The sequence below is a fragment of the Neofelis nebulosa genome, chromosome 14 (genome assembly GCF_028018385.1).
Source record: "Neofelis nebulosa isolate mNeoNeb1 chromosome 14, mNeoNeb1.pri, whole genome shotgun sequence".
In the NCBI taxonomy this organism is placed as follows: Eukaryota; Metazoa; Chordata; class Mammalia; order Carnivora; family Felidae; genus Neofelis; species Neofelis nebulosa.
Window position 1 is genome coordinate 22,327,983 of NC_080795.1, and position 18,843 is coordinate 22,346,825.

Genomic DNA, 18,843 nt, shown 5'->3' on the forward strand with positions numbered 1-18,843 from the left:
ATGGGCATTGATGGCATCAAGGATACATGCTGTGAGGTGCCTATCATGTGCAGGTACAGTGCAGGTGCAGAAAAGGTGGGGCCAACAGTTCCTGGCCTTACAGAAACCAAACTTAAAATGAGAAATACAGATTTTCTTACTCTGTTCAGATCTACCGCCCTGTAGTGAGCACTTCACCTAAACCAGCTCACTGAGTCATCATAATTCTGCCTGTGATACCGTAGATACTGTTATCCTCATTTTGTAGAGTAAGAAATTGAGACTCGGAGAATTTAAGTGATTTACCCAGTCATTGTGGCTCTTCTTTATTTTTGTAAAAATAGGTATTTTGGGGACCTGAGATGAAAGTGTGTATTTATCTACTCAAAATATTTCTGTCACTATGTAGTTGAAAAAACTCTCAAGTCAACTGTATTTATTGGCCATATATGAAATACTTCTTATATAGTCCATCTACTTTTTTTCCCACAAATATGACTTGTTTTCATTTGAGAGGATACTTGGCTTCCAGATGGAGAAATAAATTCAACTCACAGGAGTGGAGAAATCAGAGACATTGCAGACATTGGTGTGTATCTTAAAAGAGAGTTCTAATTATAAGGACCTCTTAAATCTGAGAGTTTTTCCCTTTGGTATAAAGGCATTGACTGTGAAACATGGTGTTTTGCATTACAATTGGTGTTTTGGAGGTATTGCTTGAAACTCCATGATTTTCTGCAAAAACATTACAGGGGCAGATCAAATAAGAAGATGCTTGCTGCTGCAGATCAAAATAATAGATCAACAAGAGGGAATACTAGAGCAGTAGTGTCTTAAAGAATTAGGAGAAAAGAGCTGTGGAACAAAAGACTACAAACACAAACACGCGTACGCACACACACACATTCTGACATATACTATGCACACACAAACATATACATACACAACATGTAAATAAACACATTTTAGGCAAGTCATTCAAATAACCCCATTTATGCATTTTTCTGGCCATATACATTAGCCCTACTTGGTCTTATGTCAGCTGTTTTGTGGAAAACAAAGAATTGATCCATTATTTAACATTTATTAAACCCTCACAATCTATGAGCACTGTGCTTCAGTGACAAGGATACAACAGACAAGATACTTTTTGTCTTTAAGAATTCCCCATGTCCTGTGGGAAAGGTGTTATTGCAGTGGTATGATGACATAGAAGTGACATTCACAGAGCTTCATGATCCTAGAGGAGGGATATCATGGAGGCCTTTTTTGGAAGATATGATGTCTGAAATGGGTCTTGAAGAGGAAACAGCAGTTAGTCAAAAGGAAATGGAAGGGGCGCCTGGGTGGCTCAGTTTGTTAAGCATCTGACTTTGACTCAGGTCATGATCTCCCAGTTCCTGGTTTCGAGCCCACATGGGGCTCTGTGCTGACAGCTCAGAGCCTGGAGCCTGCTTCGGATTCTGTGTCTCCTCTCTCTCTCTGCCCCTCCCTTGCTCACTCTTTCTCTCAAATAAATAAATAATAACAAAAACCAAAAGGAAATGGGAAAGCTAGAAGCCCTTGCAGGACACAGCATGAAGAAAGTTCCAGGAACTTGAGACAGAAGGATGTGTGTAGTCTGGGATTGCTGGAATATAGTGATGAAGGAGAGATGAGAGGTAAGGGTGGAGAGGTAGGCCAGATCTAATAAGGCTAACTGAAATTTTATACTGCTGAGAATGATGAGCCTTTGTAGGATTTAAAGCATGGAAAGGTCAAGTTTGTATCTTAGCAGATCATTCTGGTAGCTGTATGGAGAATGGTTTTTAGGTTGACAACACCAGAGTTTGGGATCCAGTTTAGGAAGCTGTTGTAGAATTGTAGGCAAGAGATGCTGAGGGTTTGAACCAAAATCATGGTTCAAGGGTGACAGGCACTGGGTAATGGTAGTGGAGTGCTTAAGCAATCTTTAGAAGGTACGGTTGGTTAAGGCCTGGTGCTTATTAGGATGTAGACACATGGATTAGGATTTCTCAGAGTTTAGCTGGGATAGCTGGGTGTGGGTATGAGGAGAGCCAGAAATCTGAAATGGAGAAGGGACAGGAACTGGTGGGCAGGTTGGAGGTGTGGTCAGTTTAGTTCAAGGTGTTTGTGGTTCATCTAGAACGAGCTGTTCAACACAGATATTTGAGCCTAGAGCTTGAGAAAGTGGTCTCTGGTGATAAATTTGGGAGTTGCCAACCTCTAGATGTACAAAATCGAATGCACAGCCTCTTCTGTGTGTGTAGTGCATTGTTTTGCCTTTTCCTCTTTTCTTCTATCTTAAGGCAAAGATTCCTATCTCCATCAATACGTGGTAATTAATACCATATATACCTCCTGGTTGTGCACGAACAACAAAGCGATCCCAGAGAATGGGAAATGCCTTAGGAAAGTGGAAGTAACCGAGTGATTGTTGCTTTTTTCCAGTTGTGTCGGTGGACATGCCTGCCTCAGAGGGATATCGCTTCAGCTGACCCTCCCACAGCTCAGACTTTTTGAGGATCCTGGCTGTGTGGCTTTGCCCGGTTCAAAATGGCAGAAAAGGCTCCCCCTGGCTTAAACAGGAAGACTTCAAGATCAACGCTCTCCCTTCCGCCGGAACCTGTGGACATCATCAGGAGCAAGACGTGCTCGCGGAGGGTGAAAATCAACGTGGGGGGCCTCAACCACGAAGTGTTGTGGAGAACGTTGGACCGGCTGCCGCGGACGCGCTTGGGGAAGCTCCGGGACTGCAACACGCACGAGAGCCTCCTGGAGGTGTGCGACGACTACAACCTCAGTGAGAACGAGTATTTCTTTGACCGGCATCCGGGGGCCTTCACTTCCATCTTAAATTTCTACCGGACGGGGAAACTCCACATGATGGAAGAAATGTGTGCGCTCTCTTTTGGCCAGGAGCTCGATTACTGGGGTATTGATGAGATCTACCTGGAGTCCTGCTGCCAAGCCAGGTATCACCAAAAGAAGGAGCAGATGAACGAAGAACTGAGGCGGGAGGCTGAGACAATGCGAGAGCGGGAGGGAGAAGAGTTTGACAACACCTGCTGCCCGGAGAAAAGGAAGAAGCTCTGGGACTTGCTGGAGAAACCTAACTCGTCCGTGGCTGCAAAGGTATGAAAAGCGGGGCGTTGCTTCCCTGTGTGTGGTCGGAAAGGTGTTGCCTACTTCCCAGAGAGCGCGATTGTCTTCGTTTTAGGTGTTATGTGGCTACAGGTTGAAAGACACTTTCCAGAAACTTAGAGACTCAGAGTTATTCTTCCCATGTAATGTCATCCGATGGCATTGCTCTTTCTTAAATATGGTTATTGGGTAGGAACAGGCCTGGGCAACAGAGGCTTTGGAAGGGTTCTGGTTTCCATGGTGCTGTGTGGTGGTGGTGGCTAGAGTTTGAGGAGACAGCCCTCACTGGGGCCACCACATGCAGAGTCCTGCAGAAGGCTGGGGCCTGGGCCCCTTGGATAGAGGCATGGTGCTGTCACTGAGGGTGGAGGAGGTGCCTCCTGGCCTGGTTCTTTAGAGGATCATGGTAAAGAGAGAGTATGGCCCGGTGTTGTTGAGAGGGCTGCAGGAGCAGGGTGGTCCATGCGTGAGGAAGAGGCCATCTTATGAAGCTGTGCAAGGTCACGCAAAGTCAGTGTCCAGAATGCATCCGTTTACCTCCCTTGTGAGGTCTACTCTGACAATGATGTTTCCTACTGTTGGTGTATCGTTTTTTTCCACAACTGAGGCATTACTCTACCTCAGAGTTCATCCTGTTTGCTTAAAATGAAGGTAAATTCATGTTTCCACTGTGCCTGCTTATGTCTAGATCTCAGAGTAAGTTTGTTTTGTTTTGCCATGAATTGCAGCATTTAATTCAAATGCATGATTCTGTTTGTCTAATTTTATTTAGAGCTTTGGGGGTTAGTGCAAACTGATTTTCATCCCATATATTTAGTACTGTATTGCAATATGAATAATGAATAAAGTGTCAAGAGTCATCTTTAGCTGCAGAAGCATAGTATTGGTATTTTGTGCATAATAGATGAAAATGGAATGTGGAATAGAGAAAAGAAAAATAGCAGAAAAACGTGTCATCATATGTATTCTTTGAATTACTTAGAATTTTTTCAATTATTATTTCTTAAAAACAGTAAAGATTATGGAAGTGTAATAGGCCATATGCACCATTTGGCTGGAAATTAAGATCCTATCTGATAATCTACAACATGTAAATAATGTATACAAATGAACTGAATGCAGATGGTCATAAAACTGCCTCTGCATTGTTTGATATGCCTAGTTTTGCATCTTGTTTTCTTCTAGAGGTGTTTTACCTTGTGGCCAGGACATGGAAATAAGTGAAATAAAATAGAGTTCTGTTGTACACGATGAGGAGAATGCACATCTTACAGCAAATGGACAGATTTCAACTAGGTCTTTTTGTAGTTATGAATAATTTGTTTTCTTTTATCTGTAAGAAAGAAATAGATGTGCTACACTTGTGGGTTTTGGTTGAGAAAGGTTACTGCTCTTTCTAGCATCAAATATTAGGTTGCATATTTGAGTCACTGCTAAAAGTATGGAGTGAATTTTGAAGATGAATGAGATTGTTTGGGGGTGTTAAATGAACTCTATCAAGCCTGTAAGCAATTGAGGTCAAAATCATCGTTCTATCAAATGTTCCAGAGGGTGGTAGCCAAATATGTAAAAAAAAGCAACTAAATCACAGAAAATTTGAAGGTTAATATGGCTTATTTGCTTACAACAACATTATTAACAATTAGGTACTGTTGATAGAAAAAATCTTAAGGTACACACATTTGTTTTTCTGAAAAATTTCTATTAAGGATAGAATAGGGTCAATAACCTGATTTCCCAGATGAGGGAGTTCATTTCATACCTAAATTTTAGACAGCCATCTCTTCATCTCTAAGAAGGTAACGTTGATAATGGCCTATTACATTATGCTATTATATACCCCTACGCATCAGATAGATTGTTGAAACTTGCTTCAAATTAGATATCAGATAAGATATCTACCTACACATTATACCTAGCAGCTAAGGACATTGTTTTGGAAATTTTAATGTAGTTATAAATAATAAATTTGTTTCCAAATTATTAATCAAGCTAAGCAAATCTTTGCTAACCTGAGTAGATTCTTTACTAAACTTTCATAAAGGGTTTGTATTTGTTTATTTAAATATCTACATTTTCCTCTCTGTTTGAATAGAGAAACATTATGGAAGTTATTTACATTTGATTATATGGTAGTTTAGTGAAAATATTGTTCATTTGTCTGAGATTTGGAACCTTTTAAAAACAGCTCTGCACGATGTCTTATATAAACCACTACCTTTTCCTGTACTCTTCTCAAATCATATAACTTGTTATTTCTCTAGAATAATTCATGGTGAGGTGAGTGCTATGTGTGAATAGTATTTTTACAACTTAGGAACAGTTTGTTTTGTTAAAACTGCAGTAGGATGATACTCCAGCCCTCACTGTTTGTGTTATGGGTACATCAGGATCCTGCTTATACTATGAAGCTCTTGGTTGGAATGCTTGGAATCTATGTGTTTTTCCTGACTTGCTCAGGAGGTGAGATATCTTTGGAGGAGAATCTGTTCACCTTGTGATTACCGTGATTGCTTGTTCAGTTTGATAATTCAGTTGAACATATATAGAATTCTCTCTGTGGGTTACACACATTAAAGTGAACATGTAGAGGGGCATCCGGGTGGCTCAGTTGATTAAGCGTCCAACTCTTGATTTCAGTTCAGGTCATGACGTCACTGTTCCCAGGATCAAGCCCAATGGAGCCTGCCTGGGATTCTCTCTCTCTTCTCTCTCTCTCTCTCTCTCTCTCTCTCTCTCTCTCCCTCCCTCCCTCCCTGTGCCTCCCCAGCTCTCACACACATATGCTCTCTCTCAAAATAAATAAACATTAAAAAAATGATAAAATGGACATGTAGAAAGACACACTCTTTTCTTCAGAATTTAAAAAATAATCTCTTATCTTAAACAGGTATTGCATATCCTTGAAAGTGTTTTTTTTTTCTCTTTTGGTTTTTCTGTATTTTATAATTAATATTTCTACAGTAAAGAAAGTTTAAAAGTTATTAGTTTACTTACCAAATCCCTGGCATAAAAGGAAAAACTTGACCTTTTATGTCAAATATTCCACAATAGGTTAAAATATCTATTCGGTGACATGGAATAAATACTCCATAATCACTTCAGTTATCATGCCATAATCCATGCTATGTGCATCCACTGTGATACACAGCATCACAAGGCCCATTGACCTGTTGTATTTTGTCTTTGGACATGACCCTGAAGGTAACAATTTGGCTGTTAGAGAACATTCTTCCTGGTGTCACTTCTATTAATTGAACTTTGTAGTACAGTAATCACTGACAACCATGCCAAAGCAGAGTTCAGAAGGATGGTATATTTTAAATGTCTATATTTAACAAATAGACATTTTTACACATACACAGCATAGCATGGAATAGAATTGTACTTTTCACAAAATAATAACAGGGCTAATAGAAATTGTTATTTCATAGTTTCCTGTGGTGTGGTATGATCTGGTACTGGACACGAGTTTATATCTGTATGATGGACTTTGTGTTCTTTCGGTCTCATTAGTCAAGTACCTGGGTAACTGTATCCCCTTGCATAGAGATAGGGGACAAAATTTAACCTTGAGGCTGTTTGTGAATGTAGGACCCACCAAATGGATGTATGGGATGGTTGGCCCAAATCTCTGCATTACCATGACATGGAATCCTGGTGCTGGCATGCCTTTCATGGGAATGTGCAAGGGGAGAAGATGGGCCTTGCTGGCTGCCAGTTTCCTGGGCAGTGAATTGGAATTAGACTTGATCCTGTGCCTCTTCCAGCCCTGGGCAATTTAGGCAGCCTCTGCCTTGGAAACATTTTTCTCCCTTCTCTTTGGCCTTTTCCCAAATGGACTGCAGGAGCTGTTCTCCTTTAAATTTTGCACTAGAGAAACTTTAGTCCAAGAGGTGTTTGAAAGCATTTAAGGGAGGCGGATCCTATGGCAGGTGGTATTGGCAGCCTTTGGGATGAAACAATAGCCAACAAGGAGCATGGCCCACCTGAGAGCCGAAAGGAAAGAGGCTCAGTACTATACAGTGCCTTCACTCTAGATACCTGAAGAAGGTCAAGGACAAAGGAAGTCAGCTGTCTTCAGGCAAAGCCAGTTAGGAAACGGCTGAGCCTTTGGAGGCAAGCGTCAGCCAGGGCACATAGGTGTATGTGGTGCTCAGGACAATGCCGGCCAACAGACCCATCTCAAGAGTCAGGTCAGGAAGCTGGACGATAAGCAGCTCTTATTTGATAAGAACAGTATTAAGGCTGCAGAAAGATATTTCTGTTCATCTGAACAAGTGCAGTGAGAGCCACCCAACAACCCTGTTGGGCAGGGTTCAAGGTCGAGTGGGGGCAGGGCACCGCTTATCATCTGCTTCCCCTACTCACTTTTCCTATGTATCTACAGCCACCACTTACTTACCTAAGGATTCCTCCCTCATCCTCTTATGTTGTTCCCATTCTCTCCTTCTCCATCCTGCCTCCTTGCCTCCTCCCTTCCTTCCTCTCTCCACTGCTCCCTCTACCTCCTCCCTCAGGAAAGGGAAGCAGATTGACTAGAGAATTATTTCTCAACCTTTTTTTGTTAATGGCCCCCCTGCAGAGAAAAATTAAGTTAAATTTAAATTCTCCCTAAAGACAGAAACTAAATACTAAGGAATAAGATTTTGTCAGGTAGGGTGGAGCTTGGAGAGCTACAGACTATTGTAATATCTAAGATGGTTTTTTTACCCTTGCCCACAAGGACCAATTTTCTCTCTTTGGCAGTGACATTGATCCCATGGAGAATGCATGCAACAGGAGAAAGGAGACTGTGTTTCCTGCCTCCAGCTCATTACCTCCACACATGACCTTCACCACATGACCTTCACCATTGGCATGGCACAGCACGGCACCTAAAGCAGGCATGGGAAGGACTGGGAGACCATAGACAGTTTTGGGTCAAGAGGGAGGCCAGTAGTAGCAGATGAAAAGAGTCCGTCCCTGGAACTCCAGCTCTCTGGAGAGCCAGAGGTCAAAGTTCTGAGTTTCTGCCTTCTAACTGAATTAGAGTGTGGGTGTCTCGAGTCACAGATACAGTCAAAAGAAAATAAATCCAAATAAAATTAAAACTCCTGTGTACTCACCAAGGGGAAAAGAATGGCATGACATTGCCATTCTATTTCTAGTTTACAGATCAGTTATTCTAATGCTTTGGATTAAAAAAAAGAAAGATATTGGAACAGTACTACCAATTATTGACTTTTAGTCCAAGAACAGAACTTTCGTGTGTGTGTGTGTGTGTGTGTGTACATGTGTACATACACAGGTTTCCCCCATTATCTGAAAATAGAGCATTCCTATGAAATCTTTTGTAAGCTGAAGTGGCATAAAACAAAGAAACAGCATTTCATAAAAGTGAAAAATTCTATTCCCATTTTCTCTCATTGAGTGAAAACAGGTACTAATGTGGGTCTTTTCATAAAAGCATAGGGGTGCCTGGGTGGCTCAGTTGGTTAAGCTTCTGACTTTGGCTCAGGTCATGATTTCGTGGTTTGTGAGTTTGAGCCCCATGTTTGGGCCCTGTGTGGACAGCTCGGAGCCTGGAACCTGCTTCAGATTCTGTGTCTCTCTCTCTCTCTCTGCCCCTCCCCCTTTCACATTCTGTCTCTCTTTCAAAAATAAATAAACATTGAAAATCAATTTAAAAAAGCAAACTGTCATAAAGAGAACCTACAGATAGCAGGGGAAGCATACAGTGTATGTGTATATATAATATGTGTGTATATATATGTATACACACACACACACACACACCCATACACAGAGTCAGGTGAACAGTCTGCCCATACATAGCTCTGCATTTAGCTTTCTGATGAGCGTTTTAGTGATACAACAAGAGTAGCCACTAAAACCCTAAGAGGACTCCCAAAACAAACTGATGCATTGTGAGCACACACGGAAATCTCCCTTCATCAGGGCACCTCTGTGGACTGTGCAGTTCCCTGGTTCCTATCTAGGATTGCCAGTGGCCTAATTAGTGTGCCAATCATGCTGTTTCTGTGTTGTTTATGGTTTTCTCTTCTTGCCCTTTCCTTTCCACAGCCCAGCTGTACAGATTATGTTGTTCCTGCTCTTCCCATAACATGGCATGAGAGTTCAGACAGGATAGCTTCAAAGAATTTTGCCAGTCTGTAGAGGTTCAGATTGGAGATACGTGTTTTTTTTTCTTTCTAAAATATATAATTCATGCAGACTAACTGGTTGAAAGCCTGGAATAAATTAGACATAAAAAAATAAAACAGATAAGACAGAAAATGTTGGGTTTTGATTAAAATGTCTCCAATATTCCATTCTTTAGCTCTAGTAGTCCTATTTTGAGATCCATGCTTCTCCACTTTCCCTGAAAGGCTGCCCTGAAAATGCACCACTTTTTGTCCACTTGACCTCATTTGATCAGGGAAAGGATGGTGAGAACAGAAGAGGAAATTGATAAAAAGCTCACATTGCACGTTCTCTTACCAAGGGTGCCATAGGCCCTGGTTTTACTGAGAACGCCCTGGTTAATGCCTTTTGTCTGATGCTAATTATTAGCAGCATCTCCTTTCACTCTTAAAAAATGTCCCAGTTTGGGCAATAAACTAAATGATTACCTTACATGTGAATATTTTTGAAAAAAAAAAAGAAATTACCCAAGAGTCATGTACTTTTTCTCTTTGCTTCTTTGTTCCATTCGAGGAAGGCCTGTCTTAATTTTCAAGCAATTTTTCCATCTCTTTTGAAAAATCATTGGTTTTCATTAACATTAGAGTAAGATTTTCAGATTCCCTTCCAGCTTGGTTTTTAAACCTCAATAAGTAATTATAATTTTCAAAGTAAAATAAACCCACAACAACAACAAAACAAAACTAAGGAGTTCTTTCTACATTATCTAATTTTATCACAAAACAGAGTATGTTGGCAGTATTTAAATATTCTGGTTTTGAAAATTCGTGTACACTTTAGTTATTAACAGATTTGTTTTCTTTATTTCAAGTGAGAGACTTTACAAAGTGAAGATGTAGTATTTCAGGTAAGCACAATTATTATGAAGGAATGGTCACAATAGTTAACACTTCCCACTTTGGAAGACTCTGGAAATGTTTGAATAATACTTCAGATTAAGTGTTCTTATCTGAGCTCTATCAATGTGAATTGACCATTCTAATGAAGAAAGATATTTTCAATATAATTAACAAAGTTGATTCTAAAAGAATTACTAGAATAAAAGTTCCTTTTTGATCAAAGCATGATTACACAGGAAAAAAAAAACAACAACAAAACAAAACCTCCAGCTGCTGATGCATAATTCATGAAGTAACCATAGATTACAATAGATTTTTTTTTTTTTTTTGGTTTTGGCACTGATTGAGCATTCGTGGTTTTGTTCTATTTGAGAGCAACCTCAGAGTTCTATGACATTCAATAATCTATAATGTGCTGAGGTATAAATCTGAATTCCATATAATATAAGATTGGTTTGTTGGAACTAGTTGACTCTGATAGAGAGTAAGCTTAGCTGGTCACTCAGAACTGTTAGCCGAAACCCATTTTTCCCTTCTTATTGTTACATATACCAACTCTTATTAAATTTCCTGTATTTTATAGAGATTATATGGTACAGTAGACATTTACAAAGCCCTCATGACATATTCCTCATTAAAAATACCCTAGTTAGGTATTCCAAGAGTGACAGAAGCTTTTTAAGGTAGCAGCCAGCCTGGAAATTATTCTTGCCCACCAACAGCCTGGTCATTAAAACCCCTCCTACCTCTGTACTGGACCAGAGAAGGATAAAGGAGTCTACAGGCCAAGAGAGCTGGCATGTTCCACAAGCCACACTTTATGTATCTATCAGCAATATTCAGCCCTTCACCCAACCTACTGTGTCCCCATATCTCCTGGGATAGAGTTGATGAGGACTTTATAATTTACAGTCAGAACTTTGAAGGACTTGAGGAGACTGAGACTTCTCTGTAATTGCTATGTCAGCCTTCATCCATACATATGATCAATCTAGAGTAAAGTAGCTAGACATGGACCAATGGGGAGAAAAACACATAGTGACTGGCACAGAGACATGTGGAAAAGTGGAAGAGGAAGACATTTGCTCTCATCCCTCCAAAACTTTTACAGGATTCACTAAAAGCTAACATCAAAACTATATCAGATTTTGCATCTATGTATTAATTAGTTTTGGCTGTGTGTACATCTATATTTGCATTAACTTCTTTGCTAATGCATAAAGCAAATGTATTTCCCCCTTAAATCGTAATGTCTTTATAACGCTTTAAGTGAAAGAACTCTGGATATTACTAAAGACAGAAACCCGAAGTGTATAGATGCAACTAACATTTGTAGTGAAGTTTGTGTGTCTAGGGTAGGTGAACCACGTAGTATCAGTCTTCACTGACTGGGACCTGAACTAGGTCTGTTCTTGTGTGTCTGTGCGTGCGTGCGTGCGTGCGTGTGTGTGTGTGTGTGTGTGAAGGGGTGGGGAGTACCTGTTATTTATATACACTGGCACCTCTCCATAAGAGCATATTATATTAAAAAAAAATCCACCTGCACAAAAATACAATGAACTTCAATGAACATTTGGTAATTTAGGGAAGATGCAACTTTGTCATCCAAGTAAGACAGCTATTCAGACTTTTGTGATAACCTGATCGGGCATGAAGTCCATGGAAAGTACTCTAATGGTCCAAGAATAGCAGCAAGAAGTATTTTCATTAGTCTCCTAGGATTTTGTTTCAGGATGCTAGAGGTCATTGCCACCCTAGATTTCACGCTTTTACTTATGTCTCGTTGAGTCACTCCTGACACAACCACAAGTGTTGAATGCCACTTTAAATAGCTTCTCTCTCCTATGCCACAGCACTGCCAAGGACAGCCAAGTATCCCCTATGCAGCTATGAATGGGGCTGCTTGGTTGTGGTACCCTTCACTGAAATAGACCTCAGGATATTTGCACATGAGTAAAAGAACTCCTAGGCTTCCAGTCATTGTTTTAGCACTAATTAATATAAAACTGAGAGCACAATTTTGGATATTGAAATGCACATGTCTTTGCTGGTATCATCTAAATTAAATCCTCTACTATATTTGTTCCTTGAATTAGGTTTTTTTCTTCTAAACATTCAAATTTCAGTTTACATACATGTTAGAGTTACACTTATCTTTGGTAACATTTTAGAACTTACTTTTACATTGGTATCCAAGCATACGGTTTCAACCAGAATTTGGTTGGATTGAAAAATAATTCATTGCCGCTATCTATGAAGGATAGCAGCATATTTGTGCTGTGAAAACTTAGGTGAATTTTATTAATACAGTGGAAATGTTCACTTTGGCAAACTAGCAGGGGGCCTCACGTAATATCCTTAAGGTGAGCAACCTGTTCCATTTCAGTGCAGCTTTTAGTTTAGAGGTAGAAAAACATTGGTGGGCAATCCTGTTTTTTAAAAAGTGACAATTTATCATATCACAGCTGCAATGGACTACAAATGCAATGAAAGAAAATATGAAATAGTAGGCTAGAATCTAGTATAACATGAACTTGCTATTATATATTTGCTATGTAAAAAATCTAGCACATTTTATTATATTTCTTAAGTGAATTCTGCAGGTGTGAAAATTGTATTATGTAAGTAAAAAGTAATTGCATTATGAGCAATATTAAAATTCAAAGCAAAAATCTGTTTTTTAAGCACTGGTCTTTATTTTTCAAACTCTAGCTCATGAGCCATTATAAATAATTTAAATTACATGGAGTATTTGCAAAGTGCTAATCACACTCTTTTTTTTTCAAAGTTTTATGTATAGGTTATACATGAGGTATTTTAAAGGGTACCAAACTGTGTTGATAGGCATATTTTAATAATATGTGAGGTAGGGGCGCCTGGGTGGCGCAGTCGGTTAAGCGTCCGACTTCAGCCAGGTCATGATCTCGCGGTCCGTGAGTTCGAGCCCCGCGTCAGGCTCTGGGCTGATGGCTCGGAGCTTGGAGCCTGTTTCCGATTCTGTGTCTCCCTCTCTCTCTGCCCCTCCCCCGTTCATGCTCTGTCTCTCTCTCTGTCCCAAAAATAAATTAAAAAAAAAAAAAAAATATGTGAGGTATATGTATGTACTTAAAGAAAGAAATGTTATGTTTCAATGGAAAAAATTGTTTAGGGTTCTGTGTTTTCCATCATTGTTAAATCATCCGTCGTGTGCCAAAGCCAATGCTTTTCTATTCTGCCACACTTTGATGCACACATCTCAAGTTGAGTCTGAAAGTTAGATGACAGGTCTCTGCTGTTTATTGGGAATGCAAAAGAGAACCTGTCCCACTGCCCACTTCACATACAGCCCTGCAGGTGCCCTCATGAACCCTCCCCATCAGGGGATGTTTTAGTTCCACTTCCCACAACAACTGTTTTTTTTTTTTTTTTTTTTTGAGGTGTGGTTGACATACATTACATCAGTTTCAGGTGTACAACATAATGATTTTATATTTATACATATTGCAGGATTATGGCCACTATAAGTCTAGTTAATACCTATTACCATACATAGTTCATACATAGTTACAAAAATTTTTTTTCTTGTGTTGAGGAGGTCTAAGATCTATTCTCTTAGGAACTTTCAGATATAACAAATACAGTGTCACGAACTCTAGTCACCATGCTGGACATGAAACTATTGATTTTCCATTTAGTTCCTTAGGCTCAATTGGATTTCACCGTTTTTAAAGCCTGGTTTTAATATTTTTTTTGAGATGATATCTACTTAAATTTCAGTGGAATTGAATTTAGTGAAGATTCCAAATTAGAGAAGGTGGATAAACCTGAAAAAATACAGACTTCATTTTGTCTTTAGCTTACAGTCATTTGTTTTCTTTTATCCCAAAGCATCAGAGTCTAAGAGTAGGTAGACTTTTTTTCTTCTAGACACTTTAAAATCAGAATCTAAATAGTACTTTTCCTCTCCATTGGAAGGAATCTGTTTCCTTACCCATCCTATACCCTTCCTTAATTCATGAGCTCTGGCTGCTGAAATTAAGCTGCTTTTTCTTTCCACTCCCTGATAATAGTTGTCAGTATCCCCAGAGCCTTCTGTTTTGAGCAGAAATTTAATTCTGGGGGAAGAGACTGGTTAATTGATACCTGATACAGTAACAGATGCTTTTTGCAAGGCTGTATTAGCTAATGTTTTCAAAGTCCTCTGTGAGGTGTAGCTATAACTTCCTGATATCATCAGAGTGTTCTTGCAACACTTAGCCTTTCTTCTTATTTTAAGCCCGATTCTCTTCTAACAATACTGCTTCCTTCACTACCTGGAAAAAATGAACCTTGTTCCCTACAGCCCAGAGTCCTGAAGTGAAGGCCGTATTTTCTCGTCCCTTGCATAATGAGTGTGACCTTCCTCGAAGAGCAGAAGGGAAAACGTTTATATTGAACATCGGCTGTGTGCTGTACATTGAACTCTGGGGGTTTTCACATGGACCCTTTACAACACAGGTCAGCGAACATTTGCTCTAAAGGGCCAGAGAGTATTTTCAGCTTTGTGGGCCATACGGTCTCTGTCACAAGTACTCAACTCTGCTCTTGGAGTGCGAAAGCACCCCTAGACAACACGCAAACAAATGAGCATAGCTGGGTTCCAGGGAGACTTGACTGCTGGCTGGAGTTGGCCCTTGGGCCCTGGTTTGGCTAGTGTTACTTTGTGTCAGCCCTTTGTGGAAACATCGTTTATCCCATTATACAGATGAGAGAGGCTGAAGCCCAGAAATAGCACATTTGTGTCTCTTGTCCCTCACCAAGAGGCGTATTGGAATTTCGATCCCATCTACCAAGACTTCCCCACAATTTTTCTTTCTGTCCAGTTGTATTTATCATTCCTTTCCCATCACTATCCGGTACTCATTGGAGCGTTTGGTGTGTGACAGCTAGTCATCTGACTGCTGCACCCCCTTGCCATCCTGAAGGACAACGAGCTCTTATAAATCCCAGGCTAAACGTTTCCCATCTTGAACTCCAGCCATGGATGAAGCTGCTCTCCTTTTGGAATCTGGAACTCTGAGTCCACTGCCCACCAAATCTGTACTCTGTCCCTATTGCAGTTGCTTTTGCCTCCTTTTCTCCTCACTTGGAGCCCTGGACCCACTACCTAGGCGAGGCTATGACCACCTCATACTTGGGTTTGGGCGATGTCATGAACTAGACTTTATCCCCCTCCTGGTTCTAATCTGTTCTCCACGTAGCCAGCAGAATTACCTTTTGAAACATGATTGGGTCCCTTCTGAACTGTGAGGCACAGTGATTTCTCATCGTCTGTGCTGTAGTTCAAACTCCTCAGCCTTGCATTTGGGATTCTTCCCGACCTTCCTATCCAGTCGCATGCCTTTCCACCCCTCGTACATATTGCCCCGGTTATTCCAGATTATTAACCATTTCTGAAGACAGGGCTCTGCTCCAGACAGGTTGTTTACTGCACTCAACAAGCAGTACTCTTACGTGGCTACCTCCATCCAGAGAGGACATCTTTTTTCTAAGTTGCACGAGGACGACTCGTAAACTGGCTGCAGCCACACCTGTACGCAATGAACACGTTCGTGGCTCTGTGGCCACACCGCTTTCCTGACCTAGAATGCCCTTTGCCCCTTTTCTCTCCTTCCTTGTGTCTCAGTTTGTGTGTCCCTCTTCCATGATGTCACCTCCTCCTCTGTTTTTCCCTAGCTCTTTCCTCATACTTGTAATCTGGATATTCTATCTGTGCTGGGCTCGTCTCACCAACCGGGTGGTACCCTTGAGGGATCAAACCACGTCTCTTCATTTTCAGTTCCTGATACCTCGTGCAGCTCTCGGCACATACCACACACTCAGTGCCTGCCACCAAATGGCACCGAAGGGTAGAAGGAAGAGAAAGAGCAAATATTTCACAGTACTTCAATTTCTCTGTAAAAATTAAACGACACAGATAGAGATTGGATATCTCATCCCCGTGTTGAGACCAGAGTAATGCTAGGTTTGTTTTAGGCAGTTTAAGGAAGCTGGATATCTTACTCATTTTAAGTGGCTCTATGTTTTTGAAATAGGCTAAGAGCCATAGATGTGGGTTTTCCATTTTTACATTGTATAAATTCTTCCTCTAGAATAGCGTGTAGGCTGCTCTGTATGCCACAGAGTTTATGCAGAGAAAGGCATCAGGTGCTGCTGAAAGGCAAGCTTTCAGATGCTTTGCTTTGTTAAGATTGCTCATTTTATCTGAACTGCAGGTTCTGGGAACCCTTGTGATAGGGGAAATGTAGCTGTGTATGAATTGGGGAGTGGGGAGAAGAGCTTGATTGGGCCCCCCGGTGGACGTGCAGTCCTTCCACGCCCTCTAGAGGATGGAGAGGTCACTTCTTCACATTCAACCATCCAACCTTAGGAAGGACCTTGGCCCCAAGTGGAACAATCCCATTACTCAGAAAAAGTCACAAAAAGGGATGAGCCCCAGATTTCAATCCAGGCAGAACTCCAGTATGGCGTCTCTTTGTAGGAGTAAGAAGAGAGTCTGAAAAAAATAAATTCTTAATGGCATAATGTAAGAAAAGGAGATCAGAAATCTATTTTTACTACAAAAGCTAAAGGAATCATAATGTTTTCAACTTAGGGGAACTGGCTTTTATTGTAATCCAAAAATATATTTTCTGGAAACTTGTAGTTTGAGTTTGTTTGTTTGTTTTTATATAGAAATTAGGCATTCCTTTTTAAGCTCAGTATTGCTATCTGCATGCTACTTGGTATGTTCATATATTATTCTGATAGTTTAGACTGCACTGGTGGGATTTTCTCATTTGGGTGGGTTTTTTAGGAATGACCTTAGTCAACACCTTTTAAAAATTCCCAGTCACTTAGGAAGTATTTTTGACGTGTTTCAATTTAATAATTCATAAAATTAAAGTTTGAAGACAAACCTCTCGGCTTTCTATGTGCCTTCTAAGAATTTTCATGAGGTGGCTGCTAAGAGTAAAATCATTTTCATTTGTTAATTGTTTTGACCTTATCATATCTCAGTTTTTAAGTTTTTAGTAGTGTTGCACTGTAATTTAATTCTTCTGATTCTACTGTAAAAGGAGACTGCCAAGTTAATGTCTACTTTGAGTTCTGCTGTTCCAGTGATTTGTGCACTGACCAGAGGAGACATAATCTTTGAGGAGATCTTAAGACTTTATGGGGGACAAAAGTGATAGGTATAAAATGATCAGGAAATGTCCTTAATACAACAAACTTAAGTAATCTTCCATTTTGTATGGCATTTAGAATTTCAGAGGAGGGATCTCATACTGTGAATTTGTAGCAGGTAGGGAAAGCCTTGTAAGCGAGAGGGAACCAAATCGGAGAGATAGGAAAATGTTTTGAGAAGAGGGAGGAAGGCATAAACTTAGGGGGAAAGAAAGGGGTTAGAGCGCCCAGTGCATGCATGGGACATTGGGGAAATTGTCAGTATGAGGAATCGGGTTGGAAAGGTCAGGGAGGGCCATGCACTGACCTGGCTTGAGTCCCTGCTTGAGAGTCTACATTCCCACAGCAGGTCATAGGTGGGTGACAGTTGGGCCTGTAACTATGTGTTGCCGGTGGGAAGCTGCTAGGGAGGTGGGACAACACAGTGGTGGGGAGCACAGGCTCAGGGGTAACACAGACTTAGGGTGGAGGGCTGGTTCTGCAACTGCTGATTGGGGACCTCGCTGAACTGCAGATCCTCAGGGATAAGGGAGAGGCTAAGAATTTGAACCTAATACAGTTATCATGCGGACTGAATGAACTAGTTAGTTGAATGCCTAGTACAGAAGCACACCTAGAGTATTTTACATACTAGTGTTATAATTCTTATTACCATTATGACTCAAAATAATTCATTTTGAACTATCACCAAGAGGATCTCCTCCCCCACCCCCGTAAATATTTGGTATTCTTATGTTGCACTTTGAATTTTATGAGACTGTGTAGGTAACATCAATGTATCAAAGTTAGTTTCATCTCATTTTTAGAACCAAGCTTCTTAGAAGCAGCTGATGAAATTGACGTTTTTCGGTTTGTCCAAGTTTTCATGATAGTGATACCTTAGTAATGGAACCTGGAGTACACATTAAAATTTAAATCTTGAAAGGTGTATTTTGGGGAAATGGATCTTGATGGAAACAATGAAAATAAAAAGAATGAACTGACCATTCCAAAGTTTGATTACAGTATAGCATTTGCATTCATTGCTCTTCTCCTGATGGTTGCCTTTTGTGTTAATCACCAGTATTAATATAACCGCCTGGAAGTTGAGCAGTTATAAATAGCTCTATTCTTGTTCACAAACAGGGCCTTTGCCTTGAGAGAGGGAAGTGATCAGACTATCACTTTGTGCTTTCCGGTTGGGCTCATTGGCTCATATTTCTTATCTAAGTATCTGCTAGTAGGGTATGAAATCGAACACAGATCATTGACCTTCTAAATCCCTTGTCATTATGATACATTAACAGTAATATGTTTGATTGCAAATAATTACTTGGCTCAGAAAAATTGGATTCAAAGTAAATGTAGACTCAGCCATAAAATTTTCCATGCCGAACCTCAAAGACTCTCAAGTTTGTTAGAAATGCTATAATAACTCAGAAGTGTTCAGAACATTTTTACTCATAGAAAATAAATAGTTTTGTAATTAATGAGTTTTTCATGAAGAACGACATTTTCTGAATTTAAGATT

The 18,843-nt window shown here is 40.3% G+C and overlaps 1 protein-coding gene across 1 annotated transcript in view; it reads left to right on the top strand.

Moving 5' to 3' along the window:
- Positions 1-18,843, top strand: part of KCNB2 (potassium voltage-gated channel subfamily B member 2) — a 387,255-nt gene that overhangs the window by 25,363 nt on the left and 343,049 nt on the right. Inside the window, exon 2 of the mRNA XM_058699829.1 lies at positions 2,431-3,114. Within this exon, the coding sequence (XP_058555812.1) occupies positions 2,536-3,114 (579 nt within the window). The 5' untranslated portion in view covers positions 2,431-2,535. The remainder of the gene's footprint in view (positions 1-2,430; positions 3,115-18,843) is intronic.